Source organism: Chiloscyllium plagiosum, unplaced genomic scaffold (assembly GCF_037043375.1).
Source record: "Chiloscyllium plagiosum isolate Xiang-an unplaced genomic scaffold, Cpla_swu_hap1 HiC_scaffold_5, whole genome shotgun sequence".
Taxonomy (NCBI): domain Eukaryota; kingdom Metazoa; phylum Chordata; class Chondrichthyes; order Orectolobiformes; family Hemiscylliidae; genus Chiloscyllium; species Chiloscyllium plagiosum.
This window is the reverse complement of record NW_028270143.1, coordinates 132794640-132813114: the sequence shown is the minus strand read 5'-3', so window position 1 is coordinate 132813114 and position 18475 is coordinate 132794640. Positions and strand designations below refer to the sequence as shown.

The following is an 18475-nucleotide window of genomic DNA, read 5'->3' as shown; positions in this document are numbered from 1 at the left end:
TGCGGCACTCCCTCAGCACTGACCATCCGACAGTACAGCGCTCCCTCAGCACTGACCCTCCAATAGTGCAGCGCTCCCTCAGCACTGACCCTCCGATAGTGCAGTCTCCCTCAGCACTGACCCTCCGATAGTGCAGCACTCCCTCAGCACTGACCCTCCGATAGTGCAGCACTCCCTCAGCACTGACCCTCCGATAGTGCAGCACTCCCTCAGTACTGACCCTCCGATAGTGCAGTGCTCCCTCAGCACTGACCCTCCGATAGTGCAGTGCTCCCTCAGCACTGACCCTCCGATAGTGCAGTGCTCCCTCAGCACTGACCCTCCGATAGTGCAGTGCTCCCTCAGCACTGACCCTCCGATAGTGCAGTGCTCCCTCAGCACTGACCCTTCGACAGTGCAGCACTCCTTTTATCTGGCCCTTGTGTGTTGTCGTGGTTTGGATGCTCTCTTGTTCCCTCTGGTGAGTTGCCATTGAACCAATTGAGAAACAGACTCACCTTCCTTGATTTTTTCGTCCACAGTTTGCATTGTGTCCAGGGCCACGTACTCCATCTGTCAGCGTGAGAATACCATGAACCCTCCTTCTCCTTTCACCATCACTCTCTGCACTGATTGACGGCAAAGTCACCCTTAGGTTGTCTCTCTGTAACCAGACAAAAGATTCCTGGGGAATAAGTTGTCTCAAATCCAGAATTCCAAATTTTAAATAACATCTCAAATTGAAACTCAGCATTACATCCTCTTCATATCAACAGATTTTAATCAGTTAATTAGTTCTTTAGGGAAGGAAACTACCATCCTTACCCCGTCTGGCCTACATGTGACTCCAGACCCACAGCAATGTGGTTGACTCTTAACTGCCCTCTGGGTAATTAGGGATGGGCAGTAAATGCTGGGCCTGCCCAGTGATACCCACATCCAGTGAATGAGGAAAAATAAGTGACAGCCTAAGTTTAAGACCTTTGTCTAAGACAGAAAAATTCTATATCAACCCCATCAGCAACTTTCAAAATCCTGATGCTCTCCCAATCTCTTCGAACCATAGAATCATACAGATCAGAAGAGACCCTTCAGTCCACTGACTCTGTACTATCTACACGGGGTAAAAACAATGACTGCAGATGCTGGAAACCAGATTCTGGATTAGTGGGGCTGGAAAAGCACAGCAGTTCAGGCAGCATCCGAGGAGCAGGAAAATCAATGTTTCGGTACCTATACTGGTCCCACTTTTCCACACTTGGCCCAAAGCCTTGAAAGTTGTGACATTTCAAGTGTTTGTCCAGGTACATGTTAAAGGTTGTGAGGATTCCTGGCACAACTACCCTCCCAGACAGTGCATTCCAGACCCCCACACCACCCAACAGATGAAAAGTAATCTTTTCTTGAAATTCCCTTCCAAATGCCTCGCCTTTCACCTTAAAATAATATCCTCTTATTATTGACCATGAAACAAGGGGAACAGCTGCTTTCTAACCATCCTGCAATGTCCCTCATAGTCTTATACACCTCCAGCAGGTCTCCCTCAATCTCCTCTGCTCCACACCTTCTACATTCAGGACACACTAGTCTGATTTACATAACCTCCCTTTAGATTCTAACTTATACATTGGTAAGAATGACGTGGGACAGTCAGAGAGAAAGAGTTGAGGCTTTTCAGAGTGAATATAGGAAGTTAGGTGGGAGTGGTTAAAAAGCAGAACCTCTAAAGTAGCAATCTCTAGATTACTCCTGGTGCCACGTGCTGTGAGAGTCGGAATAAGAAGATAGGGCAGGTAAATCAGTGGCTGAGGACATGGTGCGGTGGGCAAGGATTCAGACTTTTGGATGATTGGGATCTCTACTGGGGCTGAGGAGACCTGTTCAAGAGGGACTTGTTTCACCCGAACTGGAATGGGACCAATACCCTGGCAGGGTGATTTGCTAGTTGTATTCAGGAGCGATTAAACTAGCAGGGGGTGGGGAATTCTAAATAGTAGTGAGAATAGAGACGCAGTTGAAGATGGTTCTGAAGTTAAAGAGAGCAAGTTAATTAGACAAGGCAGATGAGAGCAAGTCAGAGAATGAGGTAACTTTTAATTTGCATTTATTTCAATGCAAGGTACGGTAGCTGAACTCAGGGCATGGATGGGAACATGGGACTGGGACATCATAGCTATTACAGAACCATGGCTGAGAGAGGGACAGGACTGGCAGCTCAATGTTCCTGGGTTTAGACGCTATAGGAAGGATAGACAGGGAGGCAAGAGAGGACAGGGGTGGCAATTTTGATGAGGGAAAACATTACAGAGGACTTACAGAGGATATTTCTGAGGGATCATCCTGTGAAACTATATGGGCAGAACTCAGAAATATGAAGGGGATGGTCACTTTGAATGGATTGTACTGTAACACCCCCCCCCCCCCCCCAAGTGGTCAGCAGGAAACTGAGGAGCAAATATGTAAGAATTGTAGGAATAGAGGAACAGAGGGACCTAGGAGTACAAGTACATAATTTGTTGAAAGAGGTGTCACAGATAGACAGGGTGGTGAAGAAGGCATTTAGTATGCTGGCCTTCATCAGTCAAGGCATTGAATATAGGACTGATTCGGAGATGCCGGTGTTGGACTGGGGTGTACAAAGTTAAAAATCACCCAACACCAGGTTATAGTGTTGGACTATAACCTGGTGTTGTGTGATTTTTAACTTTGAATATAGGAGTTGGGACGTTATGCTACAGTTATACAAGTCATTGGTGAGGCTGCATTTGGAGTACTGTGTACAGTTTTGGTCACCCTGTTATAGGAAAGACATAATTAAACAGGAAAGAGTGCAAAGAGGATTTACGAGGATGTTGCCAGGACTAGTAGGCCTGAGTTATCAGGAGAGGTCGGCCAGGATAGGACTTTATCCCTTGGAATGTAGGAGTATGAGGGGTGACCTTATTGAGGTGTATAAAATCATGAGGGGCATTGATAGGACAAATGCAGATAATCCTTTCCCCAGGGATGGGGAATTGAAAACTAGAGGGCATAGGTTTATGGTGAGAGGGGAAAGGTTTAGGAAGGACCTGAGGGGCAACTTCTTCACACAGAGAGTGGTGCGTATATAGAATGGGCTGCCAGAGAAAGTGGCTGAGGCAGGTACAATAGCAACATCTAAAAAACATTTGGATAGGTACATGGATGGGAAGAGTCTGGAGGGATATGGACCAAACGCAGGCAACTGGAACGAGCTGAGTGGGCACATAGTCAGCATGGGCCAGTTTGGGCCGAAGGGCCTGTTTCCATGCTGTATTACTCTATGACTCTAATAATAGGGTTGTCACAGTAGGGGAATTAAATTTTCTAAACATAGTCTAGGACCGCCATAGTGTTAAGGGTTTAGATGGTGAGGAAATTGTTAAATGTGTTCAAGAACACTGTTTTTATCAATATGTAAATGTACTTACTAGAGGAGCAAAACTTGACCTTCTCTTGGGAAATAAGGCAGGGCAAGTCACTGAAGTGTTAGTGGGGGAGCACTTTGGACCAGTGATCATAAGTCTATTAGCTTTAAAATACAAATGGAAAAGAAAAAGTTAAAGTTAAAGAAAAGTTGAAGTTCTTAATTAGAGTAAGAAAAACTTTGATGGTATAAGTCAGGAACTTTCAAAAATTGATTACAGTAGACTGTTTGCAGGTGAAGGGACAATTGACAAGTGGAAGGCTTTCAAAAATTGGATAACAAGAGTTCAGAGACATTATGGTTGCTATTAGAGTGAAGGGCAAAGCTGTTAAGAGTAGGGAACAATAAAGACATTGAGGGAATAAAAACCAAAAGAACTGCGGATGCTATAAATCAGAAACAAAAACAGAAGTTGCTGGAAAACCTCAGCAGATTTGGCAGCATCTGTGAAGAGAAATCAGAGTTAACTTTTCGGGTTGAGTGACCCTTCCTCAGAAGATATTGAGGCTGTGGTCAAGAATAAGGAGAAGGCAAAAGTTAGATATAGACAACTGGGACCAAGCGAATCTCTTCAAGAGTGCAAAGGGTGTAGGGTCTTTCTTAGGAGGGAAATCAGGAGGTCTAAAAGTGGATATGAGAGTGTCTTGGCAGATAAGGTTCAGGATCATTCAAAGAGATTCTACAAGTGCATTCAGAGCAAAAGAGCAACTGAGGAGAGAATAAGGCTCATGAAAGGTCAATAAAGTCATCTATGGGTGGGACCACAGGAGGTAGGAGAGACACTAAATGAATATTTTACATCAGTGTTTACTATGGAGACAGATATGGAAGTCAAGGAACTCAGGCAAATGAATAGTGATGTCTTGAAAAGAATATACATTACAGAAGAGGAGGTGCTGGAAACCTTAAAATGCATAAAGGTGGATAAATCTGTGGGACCTGATCAAGTATATTCCAGGATATTGTGGGAAGTTAGGGAAGAAATTGCTGGGTCCCTAGCAAAGATATTTATATTATCTACAGTCACAGGTGAGGTGCCGGAAGACTGGAGGGTGGCTAATGCTGTGCCTTTGTTTAATAAAGGTGATAAGGAAAAGCCAGGGAACTATAGACCGGTGGGCTAGATGTCAGTGGTGGGTAAATTATTAACAAAAACAGAAATTGCCTGAAAATCTTAGCAAGTCTGGCAGCATCTATGGCAAGGGCAAAATGTGTCAGTACAGGCTTGGAGGGCTGAAGGGCCTGTTCCTATGCTGTATTGTACTTTGGTCTTCCTAGCTCTTTAAGTTAGAGTTAACTGGACTTCTGAAGAAGGGTTGAGAGTGTAGTGCTGGAAAAGCACAGCAGGTCAGGCAGCATCCAAGGTGCAGGAGAATCGATGTTTCGGGCATAAGCCCTTCTTCAGGAATGGCTAATGCCAGAAACGTCGATTCTGAAGAAAGATGACTTGACCTGACATGTTAATTCTGATTTCTCTCCACAAGATGCTGCCAGATCTGCTCAGATTTTCCAGCAGTTTCTGTTTTTTTGCTTCTGATTCCCAGTATCCACAGTTAGAACAAAGAACAAAGGCACATAGGGCCATAGTCAAAGGGGATTCTATTGTGAGGGGAGTAGATAGGTGGTTCTGTGGGTGAAAACGGGACTCCCAGATGGTATGTTGCCTCCCAGGGGCTCAGGTCAGGGATGTCACCGATCGGCTGCAGAGCATTCTCAAAGGGGAAGGTGAACAGCCAGTTATCTTGGTGCACATTGGCACCAACGATATAAGTAAAAAGCGAGATGAGGTCCTGAAAGCAGAATTCAGGGAGCTAGGAGAGAAGTTAAAAAGGAGGACCTCAAAGGTAGTGATCTCGGGATTACTACCAGTGCCACGTGCTAGCCAGGGTAGAAATGAAAAAATAGGAAGGATGAACACGGGGCTTGAGAGATGGTGTAGGAGGGAGGGGGTCAGATTTGTTGGACATTGGGACCAGTTCTGGGGAAGGTGGGACTATTACAAATTGGACGGTCAACACCTGAACCAGACTGGAACCAATGTCCTTGGGGGAGTTTTTGCTCCTGCTGTTGGGGAGGTTTTAAACTAGTGTGGCAGGGGGCTGGGAACCAGAAGAGAAAACAAGTAGGCAGCGAGGTGGAGACTGGAGACTGTAAGGATCGTGAAGTTACCATTAATAAAGGGAAGAGTAGGCAGACAGCAGATGAACGCAAAAGAACTGGCAGTCTGAAGTGCATATACTTTAATGTAAGGAGTATAGTGGGTAAGGCAGATGAACTTAGAGCTTGGATTGGTGCCTGGGAGTATGACGTTATTGCAATCACAGAGACTTGGTTGAAGGAAGGGCATGATTGGCAACTAAATTTTATAGACGCTTCAGACAGGACAGGGAGGGAAGTAAAAGGGGGGATGGAGTTGCATTGCTGGTCAGGGATGATATCACGGCTGTGCTAAAGGAGGACACTATGGAGGGCTTGGGTAGTGAGGCATTATGGGTGGAGCTGAGAAATAAGAAGGGTGCAGTTACATTGTTGGGGCTGTATTACAGGCCTCCCAACAGTGAGCGTGAGGTAGAAGAACAAATAGGTAAACAGATTATGGAAAGGTGTACAGGCAACAGGGTGGTGTTGATGGGAGATTTTAATTTTCCCAACATTGACTGAAATACACTTAGCGTTAGAGGTCTGGATGGGGCAGCATTTGTAAGAAGCGTCCAGGAGAGTTTTCTAGAGCAGTATGTCAATAGTCCGACGAGGGAAGGGGCCATATTAGACCTGGTGTTGGGGAATGAGCCAGGCCAGGGTAGTAGAAGTTGCGGTGGGGGATTTCTTTGGGAACAGTGACCACAATTCTGTAAGTTTTACAATACTCGTAGACAAAGACGAGAGTGGTCCTAAGGGAAGAGTACTAAACTGGGCCAAGGCCAGTTATATCAAAATTAGTCAGGAGCTGGGAAATGTGGATTGGACACAGCTATTTGAAGGGAAGTCCACATTTGAGATGTGGGAGGCTTTCAAAGATAGGTTAAAGATAGTGCAAGATAGGCATGCCCCGTTAAAGGCAAAGGATAGGAAGGGCAAGATTCATGAACCGTGGATGACTGGAGAAATCATGCGACTAGCCAAGAGGAAAAGGGAAGCGTACATAAGGTCCAGGCAGTTAAGAACAGAACAGGTCCTGGAGGAATATTGGAAAAGTAGGACCAATCTTAAACGAGGAATCAAGCGGGCTAAAAGGGGTCATGAAATAACTTTAGCAATCAGAATTAAGGAGAATCCCAAAGCCTTTTATTCTTATATAAGAAGCAAGAGGGTAACCAGAGAAAGGATTGGTCCACTAAAGGATAATGAAGGAAGGCTGTGTGTCGAACCTGAGAAAATGGTTCAGATTCTCAATGATTACTTTGCATCAGTGTTCACTAAGGAACGGGAAGTGATGAATGCTGAGATTAGAGATAGAAGTTCGTTTACTCTGGATGACATTGACATAAGGAGGGAAGATGTGTTGGGTAGGCTAAAGGATATTAAGGTGGACAAATCCCCAGGACCAGATGCGATCTATCCCAGGTTGCTGAGGGAGGCGAGAGAGAAAATAGCTGGGGCCCTGACAGATATCTTTTTTTTAGATTACTTTACAGTGTGGAAACAGGCCCTTCAGCCCAACAAGTCCACACCGACCCGCCGAAGCGCAACCCACCCATGCCCCTACATTTACCCCTTACCTAACACTACGGAGGAGAAGGTACTGAGGGATAAAATCTATTTATATTTGGAAAAGAATGGGCTTATTAGTGATAGGCAACATGGTTTTGTGCGAGGTAGATCATTCCTTATCAACTTAATAGAGTTCTTTGAGGAAGTGACCAAGTTGATAGATGAAGGAAGGGCTGTAGATGCCATATACATGGACTTTAGTAAGGCATCTGATAAGGTTCGAGGAGAAAGTGAAGGCTGCAGATGCTGGAGATCAGAGCTGAAAATGTGTTGCTGGAAAAGCGCAGCAGGTCAGGCAGCATCCAAGGAACAGGAGAATCGATGTTTCGGGCATAAGCCCTTCTTCAGGAATCTGATAAGGTTCCCCCTGGTAAACTAAGGGAGAAAGTGAAGTCACATGGTGTGCAGGGTGTTCTAGCGAGGTGGATAAAGAACTGGTTGAGCAACAGGAGACAGAGGGTAGTAGTTGAAGGAAGTTTCTTGAAATGAAGATAGGTGACCGGTGGTGTTCCACAGGGGTCAGTGCTGGGGCCACTGTTGTTTGTGATAGACATCAATGATCTGGAAGAGGGCATTGTTGGTATGGTCAGTAAGTTTGCAGATGACACGAAGATTGGTGGAGTAGCAGAAAGCATAGGGGACTGTCAAAGAACACAGGAGGATATAGATAGACTTTGAGAGCTGGGCAGAGAAGTGACAGATGGAATTCAATCCAGGCAAATTTGAGGTGATGCATTTTGGCAAGTCTAATTCTAGAATGAACTATACTGTAAGTGGAAGAGCCTTGGGAAAAGTTGATGGGCAGAGAGATCTTGGGAGTTCAGGTCCATTGTACCCTGAAGGTGGCTGCACAGGTGGATAGAGTCATGAAGGCATATAGTATGCTTGCCTTCATCAGACAGGGTATTGAGTAGAAGAGCTGGCTAGTCATGTTAACATTGTACAAGACATTGGTTCTGCCTCATTTAGAATACTGTGTACAGTTCTGGTCGCCACATTACCAAAAGGATGTGGACGCTTTGGAGAGGGTGCAGAGAAGGTTTACGAGGATGTTGCCTGATATGTAAGGTGCTAGCTATGAAGAGAGTTTGAGTAGGTTAGGTTTATTTTCATTAGAAAAAAGGAGATTGAGGGGGAACTTGATTGAGGTTTACAAAATCATGAACATAGAACATAAAACAATACAGCACAGAACAGGCCCTTCAGCCCACGATGTTTTGCCGAAGGGTATAGACAGGGTAGATAGAGATAAGCTTTTTCCCAGGGTGAGGGATTCAATAACGAGAGGTCATGCTTTCAAGGTGAGAGGTGAAAGGTTTAAGGGGGATACACGCGGCAAGTACTTCACACAGAGGGTGGTGGGCATCTGGAACGCGTTGCCAGCAGAGGTAGTAGAGGCAGGCACAGTAGATTCATTTAAGATGCATCTGGACAGATGCATGAGTAGGTGGGGAGCAGTGGGATACAGATGCTTGGGAATTGGGCGACAGGTTTAGACAGTGGATTTGGATCGACTCAGGCTTGGAGGGCCGAAGGGCCTGTTCCTGGGCTGTAAGTTATCTTTATTCTTTGTTCTTCTAACAAAGAACAAATAACATTACAACACAGGAAAAGGCCCTTCGGCCCTCCAAGCCTGCGCGATACGGATCCTCTATCTAAACCTTTCTAAATCTAAAGTTCTTTTGTCTTTTTATTTAGTGGGTAAGTTGTTGGAAGGGACTCTGAGAGATGGGATTTAGATGCAAGGTAAGAACTGATGATGGGTGGTCAGCATGACTTTGTGCGTGGGAAATCACTGATTTGGTTTAAGTTTTTTGAAGAAGTGGCCTAAAAGATTGATGAAGGCAGAGCGGTAGACGTTGTCTACATGGATTTTAGTAAAGCTTTTGACAAGGTTTCGCATGGTAGACGGGTTGGTAAAGTTAGATCACATGGGATTCAGGGAGAGCTTACCAATGAGATACAGAATTGGCTTAACAATAGGAAGCAGAGGGTAGTGGTGGAGAGTTGTTTTTCCATCTGGAGGCCTGTGACCGGCGGTGTTCTGCAGGGATCAGTGTTGGGTCCACTGCTTTTTGTCATTTATATAAATGATTTAGATGAGCATATGGGAGGCATGGTTAGTAAGTTTGCGGATGACATCAAAATTGGTGGTATAGTGGACAGTGCAGGAGGTTATCTAAGATTACAAAGGGATCTTGATCTATTGGGTCAATGGGCTGAGGAGTGGCAGATGGAGTTGAATTTGGATAAATGTGAGGTATTGCATTTTGGTAAAACAAACAAGGACAGGACTTATACAATCAGTGGTTGAGCCCTGGGTAGTTGTAAAATAGAGGGACATAGGGGTTCAAGTACATAATTCTTTGAACATTGTATCATACGTTGACAGGGTGGTTATGGAAATGTGTTGCTGGAAAAGCGCAGCAGGTCAGGCAGCATCTAGGGAAAAGGAGAATCGACGTTTCGGGCATTAGCCCTTCTTCAGGAATGCCCGAAACGTCGATTCTCCTGTTCCCTAGATGCTGCCTGACCTGCTGCGCTTTTCCAGCAACACATTTCCATCTCTGATCTCCAGCATCTGCAGACCTCACTTTCTCCTGACAGGGTGGTTAACAAGGCATTTGGTATGTTTGCCTTCATTGCTCAGTCCTTTGAGTATCAGAGTTGGGACATCATGTTGAGGTTAATAAGGAGGCCACTTTGGAGTACTATGTACAGTTCTGGTCACCTTACTATAGGAACTTATTACTACATTGGAGAGGGTTCAGAAAAGATTTACCAGGATGATGCTGGAAATGAAGGGTTTGAGTTATAAGGAGAGGGTGGATAGACTGGGACTTTTTTCACTGGAGTGTAGGAGGTTCAGGGGTGACCTTGTAGAGGTTTATAAAATCATGAGGGGCAGAGATAAGGTGAGTTAAAAATTAGGAGTCATAGGTTTAAGGTGAGATGAGAAAGATTCAAAAGAGATCTGAGATGCAACCTTTTCAGACAGAGGGCGGTTCATATGTGTACTGAATGGCCAGAGGAAGTGGTAGATGCAGGTAGTTACGCAGGCAGAAGTGAGGACTGCAGATGCTGGACATTAGAGTTAATATTAGAGTGGTGCTGGAAAAACACAGCAGGTCAGGCAGCATCCAAGGAGCAGGAAAATCAACATTTCGGGCAAAAGCCCTTCAACAGGTACAGTTACATCATTTAAAAGACATTTGGACAGATACTAAATCCTCTTAAAACATATTCAGAAGATAGCCTAGACTCCAACTTTTTCTTATTTTTAAATGCAAGCGTTTGGATTGCAATTCATACATTTGATGGAAATCACACTTTATTTTCACACTACAGTTAAAATACAAACAAAAGAAAGAAGAATTGAAATAACTTAACTCGATTGAAAAACTTAACAGAATAATAGATTATACAATAACTAAATAGCAACTGTCCCAGTATAGTAACATTCCATAAACACACCCTTGGCAAAGGCAAATTCAGGAAATCAGATTGTCTCAAATGCCTTTCCAGCAGCAGAGTTCCAGCTTTTAGCTGTGACAGACAGAGGAATGCAAGCTTCCGCATCCAGCTTCAAGACCCCAGCAACAGCTGAAAGCTAAAACTAACAATCCTGGTTCTGTGGGAGCTTTACCCCACTCATTCAGGTTGCTTCTATTGTTCCAACTTTCAAAATAAAACAAAGCTAACTGAACTCAGAGTAGACAGCTTGGCTCAACCCCAAGTTTACAACACTTACTTTTGAAAGAAACACAACAGAACAAATCCTTCCTAAAAGTCACAGCACATTACAAAGGGATATGGGCCAAACGCAGGCAAGTGGGACTAGTTTAGCTTGGGAAACTTGGTTGGCATGGATGAGTTGGACTGAAGGGTCTGTTTCCGTGCTGTATGAATCTACGACCCTTGGAGCAATGATAATATTCCTCTGTACCTGCCCTGCACTCCTTTGAAGACAATTATTTATTTTCTTCTTGGCTACAGGAACCAGAACTGCACACAATTCACCAGATGTTGTCAAACCAGTGGTCTGCACATCTGTAGCAGATGCAAACTTCTGCAACTCTGTCATGGGAGCCCATTGAGATTTCCACCACCCAACGTGAGACACTCTGTCCACCACAAAAAGGGGAAGGGGGAAATTCATAAATGTAAATAGAAATAAAAAAGTTGGGAACAGGAGTAGGCCATTCAGTCCATCGAGACTGTTCCATCTTTCAATACAGAAGCGGCTGATTCAACTCCACATTCCTGCCAACTCCCTGATTAGTTGAGCGATTAAACATCAGGAATGATGTTTTGGGCTCCTGCCCGAAACGTCGATTTTCCTGCCCCTCGGATGCTGCCTGACCTGCTGTGCTTTTCCAGCACCACGCTAGTCTTGACTCTGATCTCCAGTATCTGCAGTCCTCACTTTTGCCCGATTAAACATCAGTCCCACCTAGATATTTAAATATATTTTACAATGGAGGACGTTGGTGTGAAAAACCTTCCCCTAGTTCCGTGTTTGTTCATTCTCCAAATCTGGACATTTTTAAGAGGACTCAGCATTTTTAAACCAGAACCTGTATTTTATTCCCCTAATGCTGGGTAGACCCAGTGTAAGAAATGAGTATACAGGGATAGTAAATGTAATGGTGGAAGCATAGGAACAGAAGGCCATTCAGCCCATTGAATTCAATCATGGCCTCAAATGCTACCTTTCTGCACTATCTCGATGTCCTTTGCTGTCATTCATGTCCAGAAACATAGAACATAGAACATTACAGCGCAGTACAGGCCCTTCGGCCCTCAATGTTGTGCTGACCTGTGAAACCGATCTGAAGCTCATCTAACAGACACTGTTCCATTATCATCCATATGTTTATCCAATAACCATTTAAATGCCCTTAAAGTTGGCAAGTCTACAACTGTCACAGGCAGGGCATTCCACACCCCTACTACTCTCTTGGTAAAGAGACTACCTCTGACAACTGTCCTATATCTATCACCCCTCAGTTTAAAGCTATGTCCCCTCGAGCTAGCCATCACCATCCGAGGAAATAGGCTTTCGCTGTCCACCATATCTAATCCTGTAATCATCTTGTATGTCTACTCTTTAATTAAGTAACCTCTTAACCTTCTTCTCTCTAACAAAAACAGCCTCAAGTTCCTCAGCCTTTCCTCACAAGACCTTCCCTCCACACCAGGTAACATCCCAGTACATCTCTTCAGCACCCTTTCCAATACTTCCACGTCCTTTCTATAATGCGGAGACCAGAACTGTATGCAGAATTCCAAGTGAGGCCACACCAGAGTTTTGTACAGCTGCAACACGACCTCGTGGCTCAGAAACTCAATCCCTCTACCAATAAAAGCTAACACACCATATGGTTTCTAAACAATCCTATCAACCTGGGTGCCAACTTTCAGGGATCTATGTACATGGACACTAAGATCTCTCTGCTCATCCACTCTACAAAGAATCTTTCCATTAGCTTAGTCCCCTGTATTGAGAGTGTGTTGCTGGAAAAGCACAGCAGGTCAGACAGCATCCGAGGAGCAGGAAAATCAACGTTTCGGCCCGAAACATCAATTTTCCTGCTCCTCGGCTGCTGCCTGACCTGCTGTGCTTTTCCGGCAACACATTCTCAACTCTGATCTCCAGCATCTGCACACTTCACTGTCTCCTGGTCCTTTGCATTCCCATTACTCCTCCCAAAGTGAATCACCTCACACTTTTCCACACTAAACTCTATTTGCCACCTCTCAGTCCTGCTCTGCAGCTTTTCTATTTCTCTCTGTAACCTGCAACATCATTTATCACTATCCACACAACTCCACTGACCTTAGTGTCATCCGCAAGTTTACTAACCCATCCTTCTATGCCCACATCCAGATCATTTACACAAATGACAAACAACAATGGCCCCAAAACAGATCCTTGCGGGTACACCACTCGTAACTGAACTCAGGGATTCACATTTCTCATCAATCACCACCCTCTGTCTTCTTTCAGCTAGCCAATTTATGATCCAAAATGCTAAATCGCCCTCAATCCCATGCTTCTGTATTTTCTGCAATAGCTTATCATGGGAAACCTTATCAAACGCCTTATTGAAGTCCATATACACCACATCGACTGCTTTACCCTCATCCATCTGTTTGGTTACCTTCTCGAAGAACTCAATAAGGTTTGTGAGGCAGGACCTACCCTTCACAAAACCGTGTTAACTATCCCTAATCAAATTATTCGTTTCCAGATGATTATAAACCCTATCTCTTATTATCCTTTCCAACACTTTACCCCCACCTGAAGTAAGGCTCACTGATCTATAATTCTCAGGGTTGTCTCTCCTCCCTGTCTTGAATAAGGGAACAACATTTGCTCATCCTCCAATCTTCTGGTGCTATTCCTGTAGAAACCTCTCAATTTCTGTCTGGGCCCTGCTCAATGATTGTGCCTCCATTAACCTTTGGACTAGTTAAATAATTATGTTCATAATAACACAAGTAAGGAGTAGGAGAAATGAGAAACAACAGGAAATATTAATTAGAAGAATTAGTGGATCCCAGCATCTCATCAGTCAGTTAATGTCTTCCAATTCCATTTACTTTAGAATTTAATAACTAGATAAACCAATTAATTAAATAAATTAATCAGTCCTTACTTACCTTTTTAATGTTGCACTAACCAGTGTCCAGCATCTCAGTGGCTCGTGTTTAACTAGTTAAAAACTGATCTCAAAATTTATTAAATGGCTCCAATGTTTCGAGATTAATCCATAGTCATTAACTAGTTATTAACTTATTCTCAATTTCTCTTCAATGTTAGTTTTCAAAAAATGCTATCCCCAATCTATCATTAATTCCACGCTAACCAGGCAGAGGCTAATCACTTATTAAACTCAGCAACTTCTTATTAACCAGACCCAAGTCTCCCTTTAACTAGTTGTTAATAATACCCTGATTTAACTGGTTAGTACTTCATACCTAATCTCTCACTAACCAGTCCTTGGTTATATTGCTGGTCATTACCAACCAAAGCATCCCTACCATCTCAGTAAATCTAACCAGCACATTACCTTTCATTAACTAATCAAAATCTCATCACTTTCTCAGTAAACTTTCCTAACCAGTACATAATCTCTTAGTAATTAATCAAAACCTCTTTACTTTCTCAGTTAAACAGCTCATTAACCAGTACATAACCTCTCAATAACTAATGATAAGTTCCGTACTTTCTCAGTAAATCTTCCCTAACCAGTACATAACCTCTCAGTAAGTCATGTTTAACAAGATAGTAACAAATTCTTATCGTTAACTAACCAGTACCTTGTCCTACAGTAACTCGGTTACAAATCGTTAACTTGACATTAGCTCGGCTCGAGGTTCGCAATAACAAATATTTAAACAGTTCCTCATTAACCAGCGATTAACAGGTTAGTGGCTAATCCATAGCTACGCGCTAACTAGTGACAGTAACTAGCTGCTAACTAACGATTGCCTGCCACTAACCAGACGCTCCCCCGCTAGCTGCTGACTAACTGACCAACTCTCCCGGGTGACTTATCACTAACTAGTGCCTAACCTTTCTCTAACTAGCGCCTGTATCCTCCCCGGAGGGACGCCGCCGTCTCCCTGGTGACGGTTGCTAGGAGACCGGGACGCCGGCTCCGGGTTAAAGCCGTGCGGCCCCTGGTCAGAAACAATTCTATTTGTTTGGTGGTTTTGGAGTAAAAGGCAGCCCCGGGCTATCCTGAGGCCATTCGGGCCACATCCAATCCCCCGCCCCCCCCCGGGGTGCTCCAAAACTCAGCAAGATCCCAATTACGGTTGAACACCTGAAAATGACCCAGCTCAGCAACAGAAAGTTCATTCTCTGGGGCTGAGAGTCTGACAAGTCATGGGGTTGACACAAATTAATGCTAGTGTGAGTCATTCCACACACTGTTGCCATTAAGGTGTGTTTGATTAACTATTTACAACGAATGTGGTGAAGCTCCCTGAGGTACAAACTCTGGCTTCCACTCTGGGACTTAAGCAGCAAGCAGTGTGTGTTTATATAAAGTGGACAAACAAATACTTCCATGACAAACTGGAGACATTCCCGTCCCACACGTTAGCAAAAAATAAATTGGAGCATCCACTATCATTATTGATAGATAAATCCACGATGCCCTTAGTGAGGGGATTCCAGGATTTTGACCCAGCGACAGTGAAGGAACAGTGATATATTTCCAGGTCAGGATGGTGAGTGGCTTAGAGGGGAACTTGCAGGGAGTGGCCTTCCTTCAAGATGGAAGTGGTCGTGGATTTGAAATGTGCTGTCCAAGGATAGAACGTAGAACATAGAACTGTACAGCACAGGAATGGGCCCTTCAGCCCACAATGCTGTGTCCCTTCTGCCTGGCCTTGGTCCATATTCCTCCATTCCTTGCATATGCATATTCTTATCTAAAAGTCCCTTAAACTCCGCTATTGTATCTGCCTCCACTAACACCCCAGCAGTGCGTTCCACACTCCTACCACTCTGTGTAAAAAATACTTGCCCCTCACATTCCCTTTGAATTTTCCCCTCTTATCTTAAATGCCCCCTAGTATTAGACACTTTGCGAAAAACATTTTGACCGTCAACCCTATCAAAGCATCTCATAATTTTATAGACTTCTATCAAGTTCCCCTCAGCTTCTGCCACTCCAGAGAAACAACCCAAGTTTTTCTAGCCTCACCTTATAGCTCACACCCTCTAATCCAGGCAGCATCCTGGTAAACCCCTTCTGCACTCTCTCCAAAGCCTCCACATCCTGTAATGTAGTAACCAGAACTGAACGGAATACTCCTTACATGGGGCTTAACCATAGTCTTATAAAGCTGCAACATGTCAGCCTGACTCTTGTACTCAATTCCCCGACCAATAAAAGCAAGCATGCCATACACCTTCTTTATAACCCTATCTACTTGTGTAGCTACTTTCAGGGAGCTATGGACTTGAACCCCAAGATCCCTCTGTACATCAATGTTGTTCAGGGTCCTGCCACTAACTGTATACATTTCCTTAACATTTGATCTCCCAAAGTGCAGCACCTCACACTTACCCGGATTAAACTCCATCTGTGATTTCTCTCCCCATATCTGCAACTGATCTACATTCTGCAGTATTCTTTAATAACCTTCTACACTATCCACAACTCAACTGATCTTTGTGTTGTCTGCAAACTTACTGAAGCACCTACATTTTGATCCGAGTCATTTATATATATCACAAACAGGAGAGGTCCCAGAATGGATCTCTACAGAACACCACTAGTAACGGATACCCAGCCTGAAAAACCACCCTTCCAACACGACTCTCTATTTTCTATGGAGAAGCTGATTGTGAATGTGCATGGCCAAGTCACCATGGATCCCATGCAACTTGGTGCTGGAGGGAGTGGCTGCTCCTGGATGTGGTGCAATCAAGTGGGCTGTTTTGTCCTAGATGGTGTAAAACCTCTTGAGTGTTGGGACTGCATTTGTTCCAGGCAAGTGGGGGACTATTCCATCAAACGGACTTGTACCTTGTAGATGGTGAATAGATTTTGGAAGAGTCAGGATGTAAGTCACTTGCCACAAGATTCCTAGCCTCAGGCTTCTCAAGAGGCATTACCAGCTGAAATTTAGGCATGGTGAGTTCTGAGGCACAACGGTCACCATGGAACTCTGACTGAGCTATAACAGCTGTCGCTGCTGAAAATGTGTTGCTGGAAAAGCGCAGCAGGTCAGGCAGCATCCAGGGAACAGGAGAATCGACGTTTCGGGCATAAGCCCTTCTTCAGGAATGAGGAAAGTTTGTCCAGCAGGCTAAGATAAAAGGTAGGGAGGAGGGACTTGGGGGAGGGGCGTCGGAAATGTGATAGGTGGAAAGAGGTCAAGGTGAGGGTGATAGGTCAGACTGGGGTGGGGGCGGAGAGGTCAGGAAGAAGATTGCAGGTTAGGAAGGCGGTGCTGAATTCGATGGATTTGACTGAGACAAGGTGGGGGGAGGGGAAATGAGGAAACTGGTGAAATCCGAGTTCATCCCTTGTGGTTGGAGGGTTCCTAGGTGGAAGATGAGGCGCTCTTCCTCCAGCCGTCGTTTTGTTGTGGTCTGGCGATGGAGGAGTCCAAAGACCTGCATATCCTTGGTGGAGTGGGAGGGGGAGTTGAAGTGTTGAGCCACAGGGTGGTTGGGTTGGTTGGTCCGGGTGACCCAGAGGTGTTCTGGGACACCCGGACCAACCGACCCAACCACCCTGTGGCTCAACACTTCAACTCCCCCTCCCACTCCACCAAGGATATGCAGGTCTTTGGACTCCTCCATCGCCAGACCACAACAACACGACGGTTGGAGGAAGAGCGCCTCATCTTCCGCCTAGGAACCCTCCAACCACAAGGGATGAACTCGGATTTCACCAGTTTCCTCATTTCCCCTCCCCCCACCTTGTCTCAGTCAAATCCATCGAATTCAGCACCGCCTTCCTAACCTGCAATCTTCTTCCTGACCTCTCCGCCCCCACCTGTCTGACCTATCACCCTCACCTTGACCTCTTTCCACCTATCACATTTCCGACACCCCTCCCCCAAGTCCCTCCTCCCTACCTTTTATCTTAGCCTGCTGGACAAACTTTCCTCATTCCTGAAGAAGGGCTTATGCCCGAAACGTCGATTCTCCTGTTCCCTGGATGCTGCCTGACCTGCTCCGCTTTTCCAGCAACACATTTTCAGCTCTGATCTCCAGCATCTGCAGACCTCACTTTCTCCTATAACAGCTGTCTTCCAGCTTTCCAGCCAGTAAGAATCGCAGCAATTTTCAAGGTTTAAAATGGGGTCACAGAAGGAAAACATTTGGGAAGTACAGACCTAGCCTCTGATCTGCTTTTGTAGCTACTGTAATTATATGGCTAGTTGAATTGCGTTTCTGGTCAAAGTTAATCCACAGGATGCTGATGGGGGATTTTGTGATGGTAATGTTCTTGAATGTTAGGGGGCAATGGTTAGCTTCTCTTGTGTTGGAGATGGTCATTGCCTGGCATTTGTACACCATGAATATTATTTGTCACTTTTCTGCCCAAGCCTAGATATTATGTAAGTCTTGCTGCATTTGGATATGGACTGCTTCAGTATTGGAGTCACAAATGGTGCTGAGCATTAAACAATAATCAGTGAACATACCCACTTATGACAGCGTCATACAGCATGGCAACAGACCCTTTGGTGCAACTCATCCCTATCAACCACCTTTCCCCAAAGTTATCTAGTCCCATTTGCCTGCATTTGGCCCATATCCCTCTAAACCTTGCCTATTCACATACCTGGAAAAGCCCAGTA

At 44.7% G+C, this 18475-nt stretch overlaps 1 protein-coding gene across 1 annotated transcript in view; it reads right to left on the bottom strand.

Annotated features, from left to right (window-relative positions):
* LOC122550350 (WD repeat-containing protein 97-like) overlaps positions 1 to 17058 on the bottom strand; it is a 205292-nt gene extending 188234 nt beyond the window's left edge. The window contains exons 1-2 of the mRNA XM_087987688.1: positions 13802 to 17058; positions 498 to 643 (exon numbers count right to left, since the gene is read on the bottom strand). Coding sequence (XP_087843814.1) covers positions 498 to 552 — 55 coding nt within the window. The 5' untranslated portion in view covers positions 553 to 643; positions 13802 to 17058. The remainder of the gene's footprint in view (positions 1 to 497; positions 644 to 13801) is intronic.
* Positions 17059 to 18475: the final 1417 nt, after the last annotated feature.